Source organism: Pelophylax lessonae (genome assembly GCF_965119305.1).
Source record: "Pelophylax lessonae genome assembly, chromosome: 7".
NCBI lineage: Eukaryota > Metazoa > Chordata > Amphibia > Anura > Ranidae > Pelophylax > Pelophylax lessonae.
Window position 1 is genome coordinate 217,905,322 of NC_138774.1, and position 19,239 is coordinate 217,924,560.

The following is a 19,239-nucleotide window of genomic DNA, read 5'->3' on the forward strand; positions in this document are numbered from 1 at the left end:
GGACATGGAAGGGACTGGGGAAACATGGAGGGGGGAGATGGATATGGGGACCGGAGCGTGGGACACAGTCAATACCATCAGGCATCAGCTGCCGGCCGAGATTAAGTTCCAGAGCAGAAGGGCCAATAGCGATTGCAAGTTTAAGTCGGGGAAGATCATGACGGAGAGGACCGGGTAAGGGGGCAGACGGGGTCCACACAGGCAGGAACAGGGGGGAGGGAGAGGGCAAGAGTACCTTTACCAAGGCAGCAGACAGGCATCAGTGATCTTGCGGGGGAGTCACAGGTTCAGCTTCTCCCGATGACGGGCTGGAGAACGGAGAGGGCTCGATCGACGATCCTCCTTGGAGCGCATAGGGGTTGCATCATGCTGAGAATGTCGGCGTCTGCGTTGTCGGCTCCTCTGTGCTTTAGGGGTGGCAGATGCAGTAACCGATATCCAGGGGTCCGGGGCATAGAACTCGCCATACCAGTCTGGTAAGTCCATAACTGGAATCTCGAAAGCATCACAAAAAGTAGGTATGTCATCCGGAACTTTCAAAGATGCGGATCTGCCTCGGAAGGTGGCAAAGAGGCAGAAAGGGAAGCGCCATCTATAAGCGATACCTCTTGTGCGAAGTGCTTCCAGCAAGGGTCGCAGGGCTCTGCAGTTTTGGAGAGTAATGGGCGAGAGGTCTTGAAAGAGTCACGGCTCCTTGCTTTTCGGAGGATGGCTTCCTTAAGAGGGTAGCTCACCAAGCAGCAAATAACATCCCGAGGAGGATCGGAGTCACCCGCCCGCGGGTCGAAGGGCCCGATGCGCCCTTCTAGACAATCGGGGTGTCAGCCGGCCTCTCGAGAAGATCATTGAAAATCGCGGTGGTCAGGTCGGGGGGTTCCACAGATTCGGGGAGGCCCCGTAGCCGGATATTATGTCGTCTACCCCGGTTGTCTAGATCCTCCAGGTGGCGGTTGATTTCAATGAGGTGAGATGTATACAAGTCCGAGCCTCTCTGGAGTTGTTTAATGGCGGCCGCGTGGGTGGTTGAGGCCTTCTCTGTGGCATCCAGTCTGGTAGTCACAGAGCGAAGTTCCGCCGCAAGTTCCGAGATGGCGGATCCCAGGGTTGATTTGATATCGGCTGCAACATTCTGGAGATCTGTTAGGCTTGGGAGAGGCACCGCTGCAGTCGCCTGGGCTTGAGACCCGGTGGAAGTGGAGGAGAGCGCCTTGGGAGAGCTGGGCGCGGGAGCCGGGGAGGCCGCACGCCCGCCATTCTTCTGGGTCCGGAAGATGGCAGGGATGTTTCCCGTGAGTTGGGTTTCCTGGTCAGGCATCGCCCGGCTGGCTGAAGCACTGCGGCATAGTAGGAAGGCTGTAGGCACCCGTAAAAGCGAGTTATAGATCCCCAGTGCACGGAGCCGAGCTAACAAGCGGCCATTCGAGTCCGGTGCCAAGCCACGCCCCCCCACTGCATTCCTATGAGGAAACACTGCATACCCCAAAAGATTCGCAGAAGGGGTTCCCAGACTTATTAGCGCTGATAGTGGCCCAAGAACAGGGACTGCGCTCAGGAGAGGCTGAACCCAGCGGAAGCTGCTCCATGGCAGAGGTAGGGGCATGCTGCTAACTTCTTCCCCAGTCAAAAGGTATGAGGAAAAAAAAAGAGAATGTTGGGGGAAGGGAGACGTCTTTCTTTTATGCTATTCACCTGTCCTGAGGGAGGAGTCAAGGGGGAGCTCTATCATCTGTATGCGCCAGGAAAATAGAATAGAATAAAATAGAATAGAAAATAAAATAGAATAGATAGAATAGAAAATATAGGGATAAATTAGAAAATAAAAGAATAGAATTGAAAAGAATATAGTAAAAACAGAACAAAATAGAATAGAAAATAAAAAGAATATAATAGAATAGAAAATAAAGAAATAGAATAGAGTAAAAAATAGAATATAAACATCTTCTGAAATTTGAATTTCAAACAGAATAAATTTGAATTCGAATACAATAGAAAATAATAGAATAGAAAAAAATAGAAAGAATCTAACCTTCTGCCAAAACTGGAATTTTGAATAGAATAAATTCAAAATTTGAATAGAATAGAAAATAAAATAGAATAGCATAAACAATAGAAAAGAATAGAATTTAAATAATATAACAATATAACTGTTTCTGAATTTCGAATAGAATAAATTTGAATAAAATAGAAATAAATAGAATCTAATAGAATAGAACAGAAAACAAAGGAATAGAATAGAAAATAAACAATAGAATAGAACGGAATAGAATATAATAGACTAGAAAGAAAATAACCATCTTCCAAAATTCAAATTTCAACAAGAATTATGTTTCGAATAAAATTTGATTTGAATGCAATTTGAATGGAATTCAATTCAAAATTCAAATGCAATTCTAATGCAATTTGAATGAAATTAAATTTGAATGGAATTTGATTTGAATTCAAATGAAAATTTGGAAAACTTGAATCAATTTAAATTTGAAAAAAAACGAAACGAATTCTGAAAATTAATTAAACCAATTGAACTAAACAAATTCATGTAAATGCTGAATCGAAATAAATTTTTTTCGTTCTTACACAGGTTAAACTGGAGAGATATATACAAGTGTCGTATCGTGGATACCATTGGGCACAAGTGCTCTTGCCTGCATATATTATGCTGCGCTTTTTGGCTGCTGTAAAGGTAACCAAATCTTTCTAGTAAGAATCCGCACAATTAGAGTGTTGGTCCTGGTGAAGGACTTCTTTTCCAACCTTTTCCTATTTATCAACCAATCCATCCTTTAAGTGTATAGACAAGTGATGGGAATCTTGTCACCCCAGATGTTTTGGAACTACATTTCCCATGATGCTCATGCACTCTGCAGTGTAGTTGAGCATCATGGGAAATGTAGTTCCAAAACATCTGGGGTGCCAAGGTTCCCCATCACTGATATAGACTATAGCAATTTATTCTGGATCCTCTAATTGGCGAGACCTCACAGCCACACCTATTCATGTGTCATTGATTTTTAAAGGGATATTACTACTATCACCTATTATGTTATGAGTCTCACTGTATGGGAGTTCTTCCATTATCTACAGAACGGTTTACAGGGCAACTACCCACCTGTTGATAAAACCCTCCGCCATATTGTGTCATACTTCTGACCATAAGCCCACTCACGACATATCTGACAGAAGGAATAAAGGAATGCCCACACATAAAATACACTCACCATGTCCCTTCCATAGTTCTGCCAAGCCAAGCATGCTCCCAGATGGCAAATTTCATTCCCAGGCTTCCACCACTACTTACTGTATATCAGAGGACTTTGGCCTTGCCTAAAAGGCCTTTTATATCCTGTAGGACATGTAGAAGAAGGTCAGTGCCAGGAATTGGGCGTCTCTCAGCAGCCAGCAATTTCTAGCAATTAGACATCACTTGATGATGGCTGCTGGGAGGCTATTTAGTCCCTCCTCTGCTACACAATTATTCTGCCTGTGTGCTCCTTGCTTTGTGCTCCTCGTGACCGGTTACACTGTTCCTGTTTCTTCTCCCACCTGCTTGAACCTGCACCTACACCCTTTCCTGACTTGTTCCCTGAATGACCATGGCTCCATTACGGATGACACCTCTTCAGTCTTACCCTGCCTTCTGTATATATTGTATTATAGTTTGTTCGGCAGTTAGGTTTCTGTTACTTAGGTTGCTACTTAGGTATTTTGTCATTTGATTACGGTTTACTTGCATCTTCAGATTTGCTTCTTCTTTAGCAAAAAGCATACATTCCACATTATTAATTATGCTACCAAAATTAGCGAGGGCTGTAAATTGCCTCTGGCATTGTTCCAGTTTCTTCTTGCTGGAGGCTGCCATTTTGCTGAACCCCAGAGCCCCTGAGCAGCAGTAAATCTTTAGACTTATAAGAAGGTCGGCCTCTACATTTTTGGCACGGTGCGGAAAAATAGAGAGCAACTGAGCATGTGCAGAGCAGGGTAAGACAGCGTATTACTGGATTTTAAACAGTATAGGCACTTATTTTTAATCTTTTAAATAGCTATACCTGCAAATGGGGCCAGCATGAAGTGATCCAGCAAGATTTAAAGCGGCGTTCCGGCCTCGGAAATGTTTTTTCAATAAAAATACCCCCGGGACAGTCAGGGCTAGTACATTCCATAATGGATAGCCTCTGAACTGTCCCAGGTTGCACTTATCTTTTAGAAGAAATACTTACCTTGAAAATTTCTTCTCCAGCGCTGCCATCTCAGGTGTAGGCAGCTGAAGCCAGCGCGTCCTCTTCTGCATCCTCTTCTGTGTCCTCTTCGTCCCAGAATGCCCTGCACGGGCCCCGCTCGTCACTTCCGGGGCAGGCGCGTCATCCCTGCACAGCTTCTGGGCATGCCCAGAAGCTGTTTAGCAGGGAATGACGTGCCTGCACCAGAACTGACGAGCGGGGCCGGTGCAGGCGCATTGACTCCTGGGAGCGATGATGTTCCGCTCCCAGGAGTCATCTCAAGCAGGAAGTGATGGCGCGGACCGTGGCTGAAGTGAGAGGAAGTAGAAGGAAGGCAAGTATACTTTCTTCAAAAACAATGTAAGTGAAGAAAAAAAAAAAAAAAAATCGGGAGTATCCATTTGTTTTTTTGGGGATTTACAGCAAGTGGATGGGCCAAAGTTGTTTTTGAGCCCGGAACTCCGCTTTAAATCATATATAGTCTGGTTTTAGTACTCGGAGTGCAACTACACAGATCTGGCCATCCCTGCTGCTAAATGCCTGCATTCAGTATCCCCATACCTCCCAACTTTCTGAGATGGGAATAAGGGACACATATTAGCAAAAGTATGTAGGCATAGGACCCCCCCCCCCCCCCCCCGCTACGCAAAAGCAGAATAGTACAAAAAAGATTGGTTAAACCCACAAGTGTTTTTGTTTTTTGATTTTTACCACCATTATTACATTATATTGGAATATACAGATGCAGCAATTTAGACGCTGAATGAAAGGTTTAGCACTGTACAACACTTCTGGATAAATAGTGCATTTTATTTACAACTATATAAATCAGACCGCAAATGAGGAGAAAGAGGGAGAGAGGTATTTTGTTCAAAATGAGGGACAGTCCTTCGAAATCAGAGACAGTTGGGAGCTATGGTATCCCTCACAGTCAGGGGAGACAGGGCGACTACAGCTTTCTTCTGTGTTCTGTTCAACGTTGCCTTGGACTTTGGCCCTACCAAGGGTTCAGTAGATCAGCTTTGTAGGAGAACTAAATCCTAGCAGCACCAGGGTGTTAGGCTGCCATGCTCCGTCTGACACTATTTTCACATATTTAATTTAAAAATGCATAAAGCAAAAGCATAAAATACACTATATCACCAAAAGTATTGGGGCGCCTGCCTTTCCACACACATGAACTTTAATGGCATCCCAGTCTTAGTCCATAGGGTTCAATATTGAGTTGTAGCTATAACAGCTTTAACTCTTCTAAGAAGGCTGTCCACAAGGTTTAGGAGTGTGTCTATGGGGAATGCTTGATCATTCTTCCAGACGCGCATTTGTGAAGTCAGGCACTGATGTTGGAGAGAAGGCCTAGCTTGCAGTCTCTGCTCTAATTCATCCCAAAGGTGTTCTATCGGGTTGAGGTCAGGACTCAACCAGGACTGCAGGCCAGTGAAGTTCCTCCACCCCAAACTCGCTCATCCCTGTCTTTATGGATCTTGCTTTGTGCACTGGTGAGCACTTGTGTTGGAACAGGAAGGGGCCATCTCCAAACTGTTCCCACAAAGTTGGGAGCATTGTCCAAAATGTCTTGGTATGCTGATGCCTTAAAAGTTCCCTTTACTGGAACTAAAGGGTTAAGCCAAACCCCTGAAAGACAACCCCACACCAAATGACTTGGACCAGATGCAGCAAAAACCTTCATAAATTTAGGCCAAAATGTATTCTGCTACATGTCTGTGGCAAGAAAAAAAAAACCTATAATAAGTGTATATTAATTGGTTTGTGTGAAACCTACAACATCTACAAATGACAGTATATATGCTAACTGACACTGACATCACCAGTGGCGCTAATCCAGTGATCAGTGCTAATAAAATGCACTGTCACTGTACTAATGACACTGGGTAGGAAAGGGGTTATACATCTGGGGCAATCAAAAGGTTTACTGTGTGAATAATAACGTGTAATATAACTGCACTGTGTACTGTTTTACTAAGGCTCCATTCACATATAGGCATCTTGGATCGTGGACAGAATCGCCACGATTCTGCCCACAATCCCGAATCCCGAATTGCAAATGCCCATGCGATTCCCGTGACTTGCAATGGCACCCCAAACGCAGTGCGTTTGCCACGATTGTCGCCCAACGACAATAAACTGGCACATCCCTTAGGCTTTTTTTTAGGCTTTACATTCACTGTGTATTGATGGTTGCTAAGGAACAGGTCAGGAAGCCAGGTGCCGCATCCTTAAATCGATGAATCTTCAGTTGTCAGCAGGTCCCCACTGACAGCTGAATGTAAAAAAATAATAATTTTAATTTATATTAGTGGAAAAAAAACCCCGAAGGGCCTGGCCTGAACCTGGGGGAGGACTCCCACTGTTTTTTTTTCCACAATTTTTTTTTGTCGGCAATTCTTTTTTTCAACATACAGCTGTAAGCGGAGACCCGCTGACAGCTGATGACTCATCGGTTGTTAAGGATGCAGGGGCCGGCTTCCCGGCTTGCTTCTTAGCAACTTGCTATGTACAGTGAATGTAAAGACAAAAAAAAAAATAAACTGCAATCGCAAAACGCAAATCGTGGTAAAAAAGCTGTACTTACGTTTTGGATGCAGGTCTATTGAAGTTTATTACATGCAAAACACTGCAGTTTGCGGGAACAATAGTCCCCGACCCTTTCCAAAAATGCATTGATGTGAACCTGTTCCATAGGAACCCATGTTAAAATAATTTAATGCATTTCTGCAAAAAGCATTAAAAATGCATTAGTGTGAAATGAGCCTTAGGGGCATGAACAGAGGTTTCATATGTGAGTAGTGGCGGAAGCCTAGAAATAACTCTGTCATCTGGGGAGTGTGCCCAGCTGGGCAGAGCTATAGAAGGGACACTGAGAAGAGACAGGTAAACTAATGGAAGCACCTTGATCCCCCTGACCCTCAGCTGCAGGTCCTGTGACTTGGTGATGGAAGCTTAATGCTGTAGACTAAAGGCCCGTACACACGAGTGGAAATTCGGCCGGGAATTTTCGCCCGACGACCGATCTGCCGATTTTCGGCTTGTTAGTATGATGCTCTCGACAACCGACGTCAAAACACATCCGATTTTCGTGCAGTCAGTACAGATTTCGATGGGGAAAAAATCTTATGAGCAAGACTAGGCATGCTCAGAGATGAAAGAACACAAAGAAAGCAAACCAAAACTTCACTTCTGAAGTAGAATTCTGTCGTGCGGGAAAATTCGTGTGCAGTCTAGAGCACATTCCAACCAACAGACACCACTCTGGACAAAAGACGAATGACTGATCGGCGGAAATTCGTTGCGTGTGTACGAGGCTTTAGTATACTTAGGAAAGTGGAGCCAACTCTGTGGTGTTCCCAAGGAGAGGAATAGAGCTGTGAAGAGAAGATTAATTAAAAGATGTGTACTTGTGCACTGCATTGAAATGACTGCTACAGAATATCTAGTCTCACATGTGGCATTCCGTGCCAAAAATGTTGCTATTATGTAAAGTGTAATATGTCTCTGGAAGGTACAGCATTTGAAGATGTGATGTTGCAGTAAAGTGCTGGAGATGCTTTTGTGTGTGGACATTCCCTTTATTCCTAAATATTAGGACTTCTGGGGATGCCATCAGTGGGCCTCACGGGCTGGCCTGGAAGCATGACACAATATGGTGGAGGGTTTGCCAACAACAGGTGGGGGTTGCTCTGAGAAGAAGTGGAATAGGGACTTAGGTACAGTGTGGCGCCAGCACCTGTCCAATTGTTGTCCCCCTTACATACTTCTAAAGTTCCTAAAATCCTCTTTCTGGTTTCCCAAGACCATCAAAAGACGTCAATCAGAACCCCCTGTCCCTTAGTTTACATTCAGCTGTTGGCTGGGGAACTGTAGTTCGCAGGAAGAGTCCGTTGGGATTGGATCTTTTCAGAGGGCTGGCCTGAGTGGTTTTGGAGGGATGGAAGGCGCCATTTATCGTGATCGATTTTGATCTACATCACTTGATGACCTATCACTGGTGTCAGTGGGAGAAATGGTGCCCTATTGTTGGTGTCAGTGGAAGGAAGAGTGCCTCATTGTTGGTGATAGATGGAGTACTGTGCCCTTTTGTTGGTGTCCAAGGGAGGTATTGGGTCTTTTTACCTCCTGAACACAGAGGTGATCTAATGCCTAGGCCCTTTTTAATAATTTTATTAACGCTCAGTTTATTCGCTGCTCTTTACATTGTTGAGTACTCTCAGGGCATGTCTTGAAATCCGTCTGAGTTTTTGATATGTATTGTACACTAATTATAACCAGTTCTCTTAATCATACAAAATATAAGTCAATGCCAAGTCTCATTTTGTTTGCTAGACAGAAATTATTCTTCATATAAACAACTGTGGACTTTGTCCTACTTAATTGTGTAGTTCTTAGTAGTTTACAAAGTATGTTGGTAATGTACAACAACACTTTTGTCTCATTGTTTTTCAGGACCTTGGGACGTCTTAGTGTCACCACTCCACTGTGAGTTATTTTTATTATGCCCGAAATAAAAACTGCTCCAATCTAGCTGTAGTCAGACAAAATTTACCACACATATGGAAGCTTGTAGCTGTAACAAGCGTCCTACAGTAATAGGAGTCACCCCGAGGCAAGATTGCTTAGCCAGTTTCTTTTCCAAGAGCTTAGTACAGACCTCCATTTCTGTCACATGTGCATGAATGGCAGGTTTGAAACCCAACTATGCCAACCTCCCTGATCTGTATCCTTGATGCGAGAAGCACATCAGGTTAAGACTAATGCACACACTCTTTTCTTGTTTTCAGTATGGTTTACTTGTAAAAAAAAAAAAAAGTTGCAATCACATGGCACATCACTTAGCAAGTGCAGTCCCAACTCCATACATGTAGCAGGAATATAGTCCTGCAAGGTGTTACACAGAGTTCCATTGTAAGGAAAACGAATGTCCATGAAAACACTGAGACCTGCATGCTCGCCCCAAAGGGAAAAGTGTACACCAACGTCCTCTCAGTGACACATTTTCTCCCTCAGGTCCCATGCAGTACAACCTCCCTTAATAGTTGGTCTGTAGACCCTTCCAGGAAGGGTGCATTGCTGTTATTATGGGTTCTGTTCTTATGTGAGGACTCCTTTATAAAATGGTGGGCATGTGACATATGACCACCCAAATCTTGCCCGTGATTGCCCCGGAGCCCATAACAGGGAACAACTTAAGCTGCCAATACGCTGATCTAAATTCGGCCAGTTCAGCAGGGACTGGCTGAATCTCAACCCAACCCTGGCAGCCCCTGCTTAACAAAAGTCGACTATATGACTTCTGTCAAAGGGACACGATAGGAAATTATTCAATCATTGGCTGCAGCCACTGAACAGTGTATTCTGATAGCGGCAGGTGAAGCGGTCAAAATACAGTGTCCTGGCAAGGATTCCTCCATCCATCTTGTTTGTGTGGACGGAGGAACATGTTAGTTTTTGTTTACCAGGACAGAAGTGGGGGACAATCCTTTCAACAGGGACAATGATAGCCAAAATAAAATGATGGAGGCTCTATCCCCTCCCAACTTCACTTAAACAAAATGGTTTATGCTGTCTGTGTCCTTACTGCATTGATTCTCCTCACTTTTTGCTCCTCACTTTTTGCCCCAGTGACATGAGAAGTAAAATGGGTTTTTGGGCACATAAAAACTGGCACTAGACATTTAGGGTGAAAATTAAAACCAAACTAGAGGTGATCTAGTGCTTGCACATTGCAGCTTGAAAAAGCGCAGTACAAAGTTTTTCTTTACTTATCTAGATCCATGATCTTTCATGGATCAAAGCTCTACCCAGTAACATAGTAAAGATCTACCTCGACTCCCAACACCCATCCCGCCTTACAAAGTTTAAATGCCTGGTTTTGTTAAGGGTACCCTAAAAAACACTTTTCCTTGTCTTATCCTTCGCTCCTGGCAGCCAGTGCTGTCTTCTTTTCTGCAGTCCTCCAGGTAGTGGGTATGCCTTTGGCATCCCCACTTACAATCAGGGCTGGGACAAGGCAGGGGCAGGAGGGGTGGCTGGCCTGCTGCAATGAACTCATGTGAGGGAGGGGGTGGTACATGGTGAGTTTCTGCTGCTACTGCAGAAAAACTTGTTACAAGAGTAGTGACAACAGCAGAAAGAGGTGTGAGTCGGGAGGAGGTGCCAGTTGTGCTCTCCCCCATCCACTCCAGCTCCACCCTGCTGTCAGGGCAGTGCTCCTTGATGCAGGAATTAATATAGGAATGCTGTCAGATCCTGCCCCCATCTCTTCCCTAGACTGCTCCTGTTCTGGCACCAGAAAATGTGGGTAGGGGGTGGATAATCAGGCCCAATCTGACAGCTCCTGTATACCATCAGGTGGTAGGAGCTTGAGGGGGGAAGGAATACAGCTCACGTCTCCTCCCAGTTCGCTCCTCCTCTCTGGTCTAAGTTTCAAGGAGAGGGAAATTCCACTGGGGACACAATGGGGGTGTAACAATCATTTGAGCTGGGGTTAGTATTTGTGCTAGGAGGGGGGATTTGAAGAGGGAAAGGGGAAACCAAATTCAAGCTAGAAGGGTGGGGGGGGGGGCGTTGAGGATTCTACACTAGGAGGGATTTGGGATGGTGGGAGGATTTTTTTGCAGGAGGTTGATTTTGGGGAATTTGTGCAAGGGGGGGGGGGGGAGGGGGGTGATAGCAGAGGCGATTTTTTTTCAAGGTGTCAAGGTGGGAGGGAGGATTGGGGGTAAAGATTAGTACTGGGAGAGGGGATATGTCATAGGAATGGAAGGGGGGTGCATTTCTTATTTAGGGAGAATTTTGGCTTGCAAAAGAAATGTATTCTGGGGGAGGAAGTGAGCAGGTGGATTAGTGCTGGATTATTTATGCAGGGGGAGGGGATTTTAGCTGAGACCATGATGCTTTTACATTGTGGGGAATGGGGAGGCACCGTTTGTTATCTTTGCCCTGGGAGCTAGATGACATTGTCCACAGACTGCTTATGATACAGAACTGCATTGTGTGTTATGATGTCAAAAGAGCCTGTGAGATTGATGGTTAGGGTAAGCAAAATTGCCTCCTTAAGGTTCCCTAGACAAGAACAAGCATTTAATCCTTGCAGTGCAAGGGGAACTCCGCTGCATGGGTAGCTGCCTAATTTCCCTTTCATTTATCTTTCAAGTTATCCTAACAATTTACCAAAACAGATTATATTTTTCTGTTGCAATATAATGTGTGTTGCAATATAATGTGAAACACCTCAAACAATAGAATGTGAAACACCTCAAACAACAGCTTTCTAAGGAGGACTAGTTTGCGTAATATAAAGGCATAACACTTATTTCAATATGTTACTAATGCATCCTAATAAACCATATCAAATTTTGAAATACTAAGCAATAACCGTTATACAACCACTGACACACACTATATTGTCAAAACTATTGGGACACCTGCTTTTGTACGCACATGAACTTTAATGGCCTCCCAGTCTTCCGTAGGGTTCAATATGGAATTGGTCCACCCTTTGCAGCTATAACAGCTTTAGCTTCTCTGGGAAGTCTGTCCACAAGGTTTCGGATTGTGTCTATGGGAATGTTTCACCATTCTTCCAGAAGCGCATTTGTGAGGTCAGGCACTGATGTTAGACGAGAAGGCCTGGTTTGCAGTCTCCGCTATAATTCATCCCAAAGGTGTTCTATTAGGTTGCGGTCAGGACTCTGTGCAGGCCAATCAAGTTCCTCCACCCCAAACTAGCTCATCCAAGTCTTTATGGATCTTGCTTTGTACACTGGTGCACAGTCATGTTGGAACAGGAAGGGGCCATCCCCAAACTGTTCCCACAAAGTTGGGAACATGAAATTGTCAAAAATGTCCTGGTATGCTGACACCTTAAGAGTTCTCTTCACTGGAACTAAGGGGCCAAGCCCAACCCCTGAAAAACAACCCCACACCATAATCCCCCCTCCACCAAATGGTTTGGACCAGTGCACAAAGCAAGTTCCATAAAGACAAGGATGAGCGAGTTTGGGGGAACTTGACCTCAACCTGATAAAACACCTTTGGGATGAATTAGAGCAGAGACTGCGAGCCAGGCTTTCTCGCCCCAACATCAGTGCCTGACCTCACAAATGCACTTCTGGAAGAATGGTCAAACATTCCCATAGACACACTCCTAAACCCTGTGGACAGCCTTCCCAGAAGAGTTAAAGCTGTTATAGCGGCAAAGGCTGGGCCAACTCAATGTTGAACCCTACAGACTAAAACTGGGATGTTATTAAAGTTCATGTGCGTGTAAAGGCAGGTTTCCCAATACTTTTGACAATATAGTATATGCACCAGCTCTGTGCAGATAGCACGCTTCATGTGAATCAAAGGAAGGCTTCAAGTGCTGTAAAAGTGTGCTAACTGATTAGCTACTTTCATGCATTTTTTATATTAGTCATTGTTGTAATACCTATTCACTCTTCAATCAGTCGCACAGATGTTCTAGCAGCAACATCATGGCTCGCCCCAATAGTGTGGAATGGCACGTACAACAGAGAAGTATTAAATGCAGCATTGCTCCACAGACAAGTCCGGATTGGCCTGACTGCATTTGCTATGAAAAAGTAAGTGCAAGTGTAAATCCACTCAAAAACAAATATTTAACAATATTGGAGGGATGGTGGAGGTATAATAAGCTGAATGGCTTGCAAATCCAGTAGGTTAGCTAGTATATCTGTAGGTATACTCCATAAAAAAACAAAGATTTTTATTGGGTCACATTACAAATTTACAAACAATTACACAGTTAAGACTTGGACCTTAAAGCAGGTCTGCAGGTTACTTTTTTCCGTATATGTGACCTGACCAGCACATGCAGTTGAGCATCCTTCCTACAGACAGAGCTTCAGGCACTTGATGGTTCCATTGCCAAGCTCGCATATGGATGCAGGCCATAGGCCACTTACTCCCGCTCATCCACGTGGTCACAGTTTAACCCCTTAGTACCCAGAGCACCAACTTACGTGGGCCCATGTCTGACATGTGGTCCAGGTCAGAGCTCCCAGCGTCACTCGGAGCCCAATGTACATAAAAGGCCCAAGTCTGACATGTGTTACACGAGTTGGTCCTCTGCATTAGTGATGAGCCGAACACTGCCTTGTTCGGCTCACACCAGAACAAAAATACACCATAATTTTTTAAAGTTGTAGTTAATTATTTTTATTAAGAATTTATTAAGACCCTTAAGAATTGTACCACAGTTTTCTGGATCCTCTAACCAAATAGAAATTGGGATTATATAGGCAATAAACAGTAGTTTATATAAAAAACATTTTTTATTAAGTGATAATTTAGGAAAACAAACTTCTCAGTCTCATCGTTAGTAACAACGTCATACAGAGTTCACTCAGAGCCCAAAGGCAGTGACATGAGGAAAGTACAGCACAGTAGAGAAATGGTGATTCCTGATGTTTATATCTTGTCATCCATGCTTGGAATCTGCTGTGGATGCGACTAAACATCGGGATTCCGACGCGTTTCAGCTTGTTCAAATATTGCCTTTTTCAAGGAAATCACCAATTCTATGGGAGATAATTAAACAGTTACTCCATAAATACTCTCTACCTCCGGCAGATTTAGAAGACAGAATGTTGATCCAACTTACATACCATGATTTATACAGAGATGCATGAACCACATATGGGAGCTCCTTCATCCCCCTCCACCCTCTGGCTTGCAGCAGGACCTCAAAAGGAGAGGGTACTGCTGTCCCTGTTAGGAATAACCAAACAGGCTAGTAATGTTCAAAAGAATCGAGGCTTGTGTCACTTTAAATTTTGATAACCATTGAGAGGTACAATCTTTCCACTTACTCCGTGTCTTATTCAAAGTGTATGGGACTATTGGAATCCTGGCAGGGCTACCAATCTTGCGGTGAGATTCCCTATAGGACGCCGTAGTCTCTGAAGGAAAAGGTTCAAAAATAGGGATAGGAATAAGGGCATGGGGAGTTAAAATTGCTTCTAAGGCCAATATGATGGATTTACTTTGTAATACCAGTGCATGATATCAAGTATAAAAGGGGTTCCTCCACCACTTTTACCCCCATGTGGAAAAGACCTCAGCCTGTACTGCCACGATTCCAATAGTCCCATACACTTTGAATAAGACACTAAGTGGAAAGATTGTACCTCTCAATGGTTATCAAAATTTAAAGTGACACAACCCTTGATTCTTTTGAACATTACTAGCCTATTTGGTATTTCCTAACAGGGATAGCAGTACCCTCTCCTTTTGAGGTCCTGCTGCAAGCCAGAAGGTGGAGGAGGATGAAGACGCTCCCATGTGTGGTTCAGGCATCTCTATATAAATCACGGTATGTAAGTTGGATCAACATTCTGTCTTCTAAATCTGCCAAAGGGAGAGAGCATTTGTTGAGTAACTGTTTATAATTATCTCTTATAGAATTGGTGATTTCCTTGAAAAGGGCAATATTTGCACAAGCTGAAACGCGTTGGAATCCCGATGTTTAGTCGCATCCACAGCAGATTCCAAGCATGGATGACAAGATATAAACAACAGGAATCACCATTTCTCTACTGTGTTGCAATTTCCTCATGTCACTGCCTTTGGGCTCTGAGTGTACTCTGAGGCTGTTACCAACCATGAGACGGAGAAGTTTGTTTTCCTAAATTATCACTTAATACAATTAATGTTTATGTAAACTACTGTTTATTGCCAACACAATCCCAATTTCTATTTGGTTAGAGGATCCAAAAAACGGTGGTACAATATGCAAGGGATGATGGCAATTGTTTTTGTAAGGCTTTCAAGAGATATCTATGGTAGAGACCCTGAAGAATAAACTGGTGGTAGTTCCAATCTTTAATATCACATATTATTAAAGCAATAGTTTATCAAGCACAAATTTTCAGTAATAAAAGCATTAAAGTTAATTGTATGTACACAGATGCAATACATTACTAAATGTTCTGGTAAAATGTAAAAGATGAGGTTGTGCCAAGTAAATAGATACCCAACATGTAAAGCCTTAAAATTGCACATGCTTGTGAAATTTTTGGTACCTGAAATCTTCCATAGGCAATGCTTTAAAAGCCCATATAGGACACTAGTTTAGAATTAGCTGTGAATAGTGGCTCCAGTATGGTTGCTCTATGTCTGTCATGTTTAGCAATGTGTTATAGCGCAATCTATGTTATATCATATAGGCACCCTCGACCTGCGCATTTACGTATGTATGGATGTGCATGGGAGTGGGCTTGGCATCTTCTAGGGGAGATTTTAAGTGCGCTTTTAATTTTTTACACGTAACTTTATGTAGAGAACATAAGCAACCAATAGGTCCCTATGTGCTAATGAGATTTGAGTGGTTTATTAGACTCCTGATGTCTCCACTACAATACACTGAAGCAAATTGTGGTCCATTAGCTTCTTCTAGAGCCACATTTGTCAGGGAAAAAAAAACAACAAACTATCAGTGCAGAAATCCTTGTCACCTCCAGGTTCTTACTAGTTAGAGGAGATCAGCAAATGGATATTTGCTGGTCTCCATCCTCAGTACATGGCACAACATGCCATGCGGATCCTTTGCAAATATCAACTTTTTATTCAGGGATTTTAAAAAGTACAAACAAGCAAATACACATAGCTTTTTCAATGTCTCATATTTTTCCATCTTAAATATGCAATATAACTTCTTCTTTTGCTATACCTTCAAATTCCCTTCCTTTTCCCTTTTCCTTCCCACCCCAAATAAACCAAAGAGAGAAAAAGAGAAAAAAAAAAAAAAAAAAAAAAGTTATAAAAAAAATTATTATAATCTTGTGGACAGAGATGGGGTTGTTCCTTTTTATTCTCTCCTTCTCTTTTCTACCTTTATTTATTTTACATATATTGTTTCCCTTCTTCAGAGCTTATGAAGTCATTCCATGCTTTCCAGATTTTCTCATATTTTCCCTGCCTATTTTGTGTTGTGGCAATTAGTTCTTCTAATCTCCTATTATCTTCTATCCTATTTATCCACTCTGTTATCGATGGGGGTTGTGTTTTTTTTCAGCAACCCGAAATACCTGCCTTGGCCGCATTTACTAGGTGTGGGATCAACGATCTCTCATATTTAATTGCTGGTATATCCGATATATTCAGCAAGAAAAAGGATGGGCTCTCTTCTATTTCATATTCTACTACTTTCTGCACTATAGATCTCACTCCTGCCCAATACGTTTTTATCTCAGAACAGGACCAGAAGATATGGTATAGTGTGCCCACTTCTTTTTCACATCTCCAACATAAGTTAGATTGATTTGGGTACCATTTTTGTAATTTGCGGATCCTGGGCACCCAGGTGGGATAGCAAAGCCTGAGAAACATGGCAGGGGAAGTACAGATTCCAGGGCTGTGAAAGTGATGTGGCAACTATACAACCGTTGAATAGCTTCTACCTGAAAGCCAAAAGTCGACTTGTGACATTTACATGCAGTAAATGCTGCCGATGTATGACATACTGTACGTTGGCGGCCGCAAAAGGGTTACAGTAATTTTCTAGAAAAAAGTGCAGATTTTAATATGTGTGAACAATTTGAAAAATGCTCTGGTAGAGAAGTGGTCATTGGACTATTTATTTATTTTGGCTGGTATTCTGCTTTAGGTGTAATATGGAGTGCAGGATCACGTTAACATCTCAGCCTTTCATTTTTCATCCCTTTTCTATGTACATTTCTCCAATGCAGCCTACTTACAGCAGGATAGGGCAACTCCTATGGTATTATGAAAAAAAATGTATTTTCATTGTATCAGATCTTATCAACTACATCATGTTAGGGAAGACTGGCCATGCACAGGTTTAAATGATTAAATTCTACCTGATTCTTTTGTTTAAAGTGGAGTTCCACCCATTTTTGGAACTTTAGATCTATGTAATCCCCTTTAAAATGGCTTTTACCAATGGAAACTTTTTTTTTTTTTTTGCTAGTAAATACCTTAATTTCGGCTTTATTCCTCCTCTCCTCACTTCCTGGTCCGATCGGCGATGACGTCATTCGGCGATCCGCAGTGTCTGCTGGGATGTATTCTATTCCAGAAATCTCGCAGTAGCTGTATCTGTACTGACCTGTGCCTGCCCCGCCTCCGCCCCACCTCCGCCCCGCCTCCTCTAATTGAGTTGCATTGTATGAATGTATTAAGGCTGTTCTCTGCCCCGCCTCCGCCCCGCCTCCTCTCATTGAGTTGCATTGTATGAATGTATTAAGGCTGTTCTCTGCCCCGCTTCTGCCCCGCCTCCTCTCATTGATTTGTAAGAGGAGGCGGGGCAGAGAACAGCCTTAATACATTCATACAATGCAACTCAATGAGAGGAGGCGGGGCAGAGGCGGGGCAGGCACGGCTCAGTACAGATACAGCTACTCCGAGATTTCTGGAACTGAATACATCCCAGCAGACACTGCGGATCGCCGAATGACGTCATCGCCGATCGGACCAGGAAGTGAGGAGAGGAGGAATAAAGCCGAAATTAAGGTATTTACTAGCAAAAAAAAAAAAAAAAAGTTTCCATTGGTAAAAGCCGTTTTAAAGGGGATTACATACAGCTATGTATTCCAACCTATTAAAAATGGGTGGAACTCCGCTTTAAGGTATGTGATACTGTGAACATTTTGTTCATACAGAAAGGATTGCCAGAGTTTGCATCAGGCTGTTTTCTGTGTCTAAATAATTTTTCCAAAAAAGATGTGTTTTGTGTTTTCTCCACAGATATATAATGTTTCTAAGAACATTTATTGAGACAGCAGAAAGGTTTTTCATGGTTGGCCTCAAGGTTAACTATTACATCTTTACAGATAAAGTTCATGAAGTACCCACGTTGAGGCTTGCTGACGGGAGGCAGCTCATCGTCCTACAAATCCCAGCATACAAGCGCTGGCAGGATGTCTCTATGAGACGTATGGAAACGATCTTAGACTATTCTCAAACACAGTTTGCACATGAGGTGGACTACTTGCTATGCGTAGATGTAGACATGAAATTCACTGAGGAGGTTGGAGTGGAGATCCTGAGTGACTTGATCGGGGCTATACACCCGGGGTTCTTTAGGAAAACAAACAAATATTTTCCTTATGAACGACGACCCATCTCCCAAGCTTACATACCGTATGATGAAGGAGACTTTTATTATGCTGGAGGGTGTTTTGGTGGCATTGTAGAGGAAGTCATCAAACTCACCAACTATTGTCACCATGCCACATTAGCAGATAAGCAAAAAAACTTTGAGCCACGTTGGCATGATGAAAGCTACGTAAACAAATATTTTTTTAAATACAAGCCAACCAAACTTTTGTCTCCAGAGTATGTCTGGCTCTATTATTATGGGGACCCAGCAATTGTGCAACCCAAGAGGTTTGTAGGGGTTTCAAAAAGTATTTTTTTTCATTACTTTTAAAAAAAAAAAAAAAAAATTAAAGAATGTTCGTTAGAAGGCATACAGTACCTCATCTTCTTAAAATATCAACCCATGGCTGGGCATCTGAATCTAATTATTTAGTCTGGTCTTTAGTCATTATAATTTTGTAGGTTTACTTGCAATTTATATTTGGCCTTCTATTTAGATTACTTGCATAGGAATGCACAACTAGAGAATTAAGTTATCCAACACTTATGTACACTCAGAGACACAAGAAATCCCCACTCACATACAGTAGCATGCTAGTGTTCAAGGAGAGGAAGTGCATACAGGATGGACCTCATCCATGTTTGCCATAGAGTAGAAGCCTTAGTCACAAAGACTGGCTACACACTGATGTCAGCACATTCATAAAAACATTATTGTTCAAAATGTGCACACTTGAAGATCTGTGATCTATCAGGTCTTCATGATTCAGTCATGTACATTTTGGAGCTGGGAAACAATGTGGGCAGTCAGACTGTGCAGAAAGAACTGCAACTGTTCCCATTTGAAATAACTTTTCATCTTGACTCTAAAGCTAAAGAGCTAGAAAAAAAGACAGTCAGATTAAATTTCATGTCTGTGCTTATATAG

At 42.9% G+C, this 19,239-nt stretch overlaps 1 protein-coding gene across 1 annotated transcript; it reads left to right on the top strand.

Moving 5' to 3' along the window:
* Nucleotides 1-1,598: 1,598 nt before the first annotated feature.
* LOC309560594 (histo-blood group ABO system transferase-like) lies at nucleotides 1,599-19,239 on the top strand (the record flags this gene model as incomplete). Its single annotated transcript, XM_082264223.1, has 4 exons — nucleotides 1,599-1,627; nucleotides 12,680-12,814; nucleotides 17,958-18,619; nucleotides 19,067-19,239. The coding sequence occupies 4 exons, from the start codon at nucleotides 1,599-1,601 to the stop codon at nucleotides 19,237-19,239; spliced, it is 999 nt and encodes a 332-aa protein (XP_082120349.1).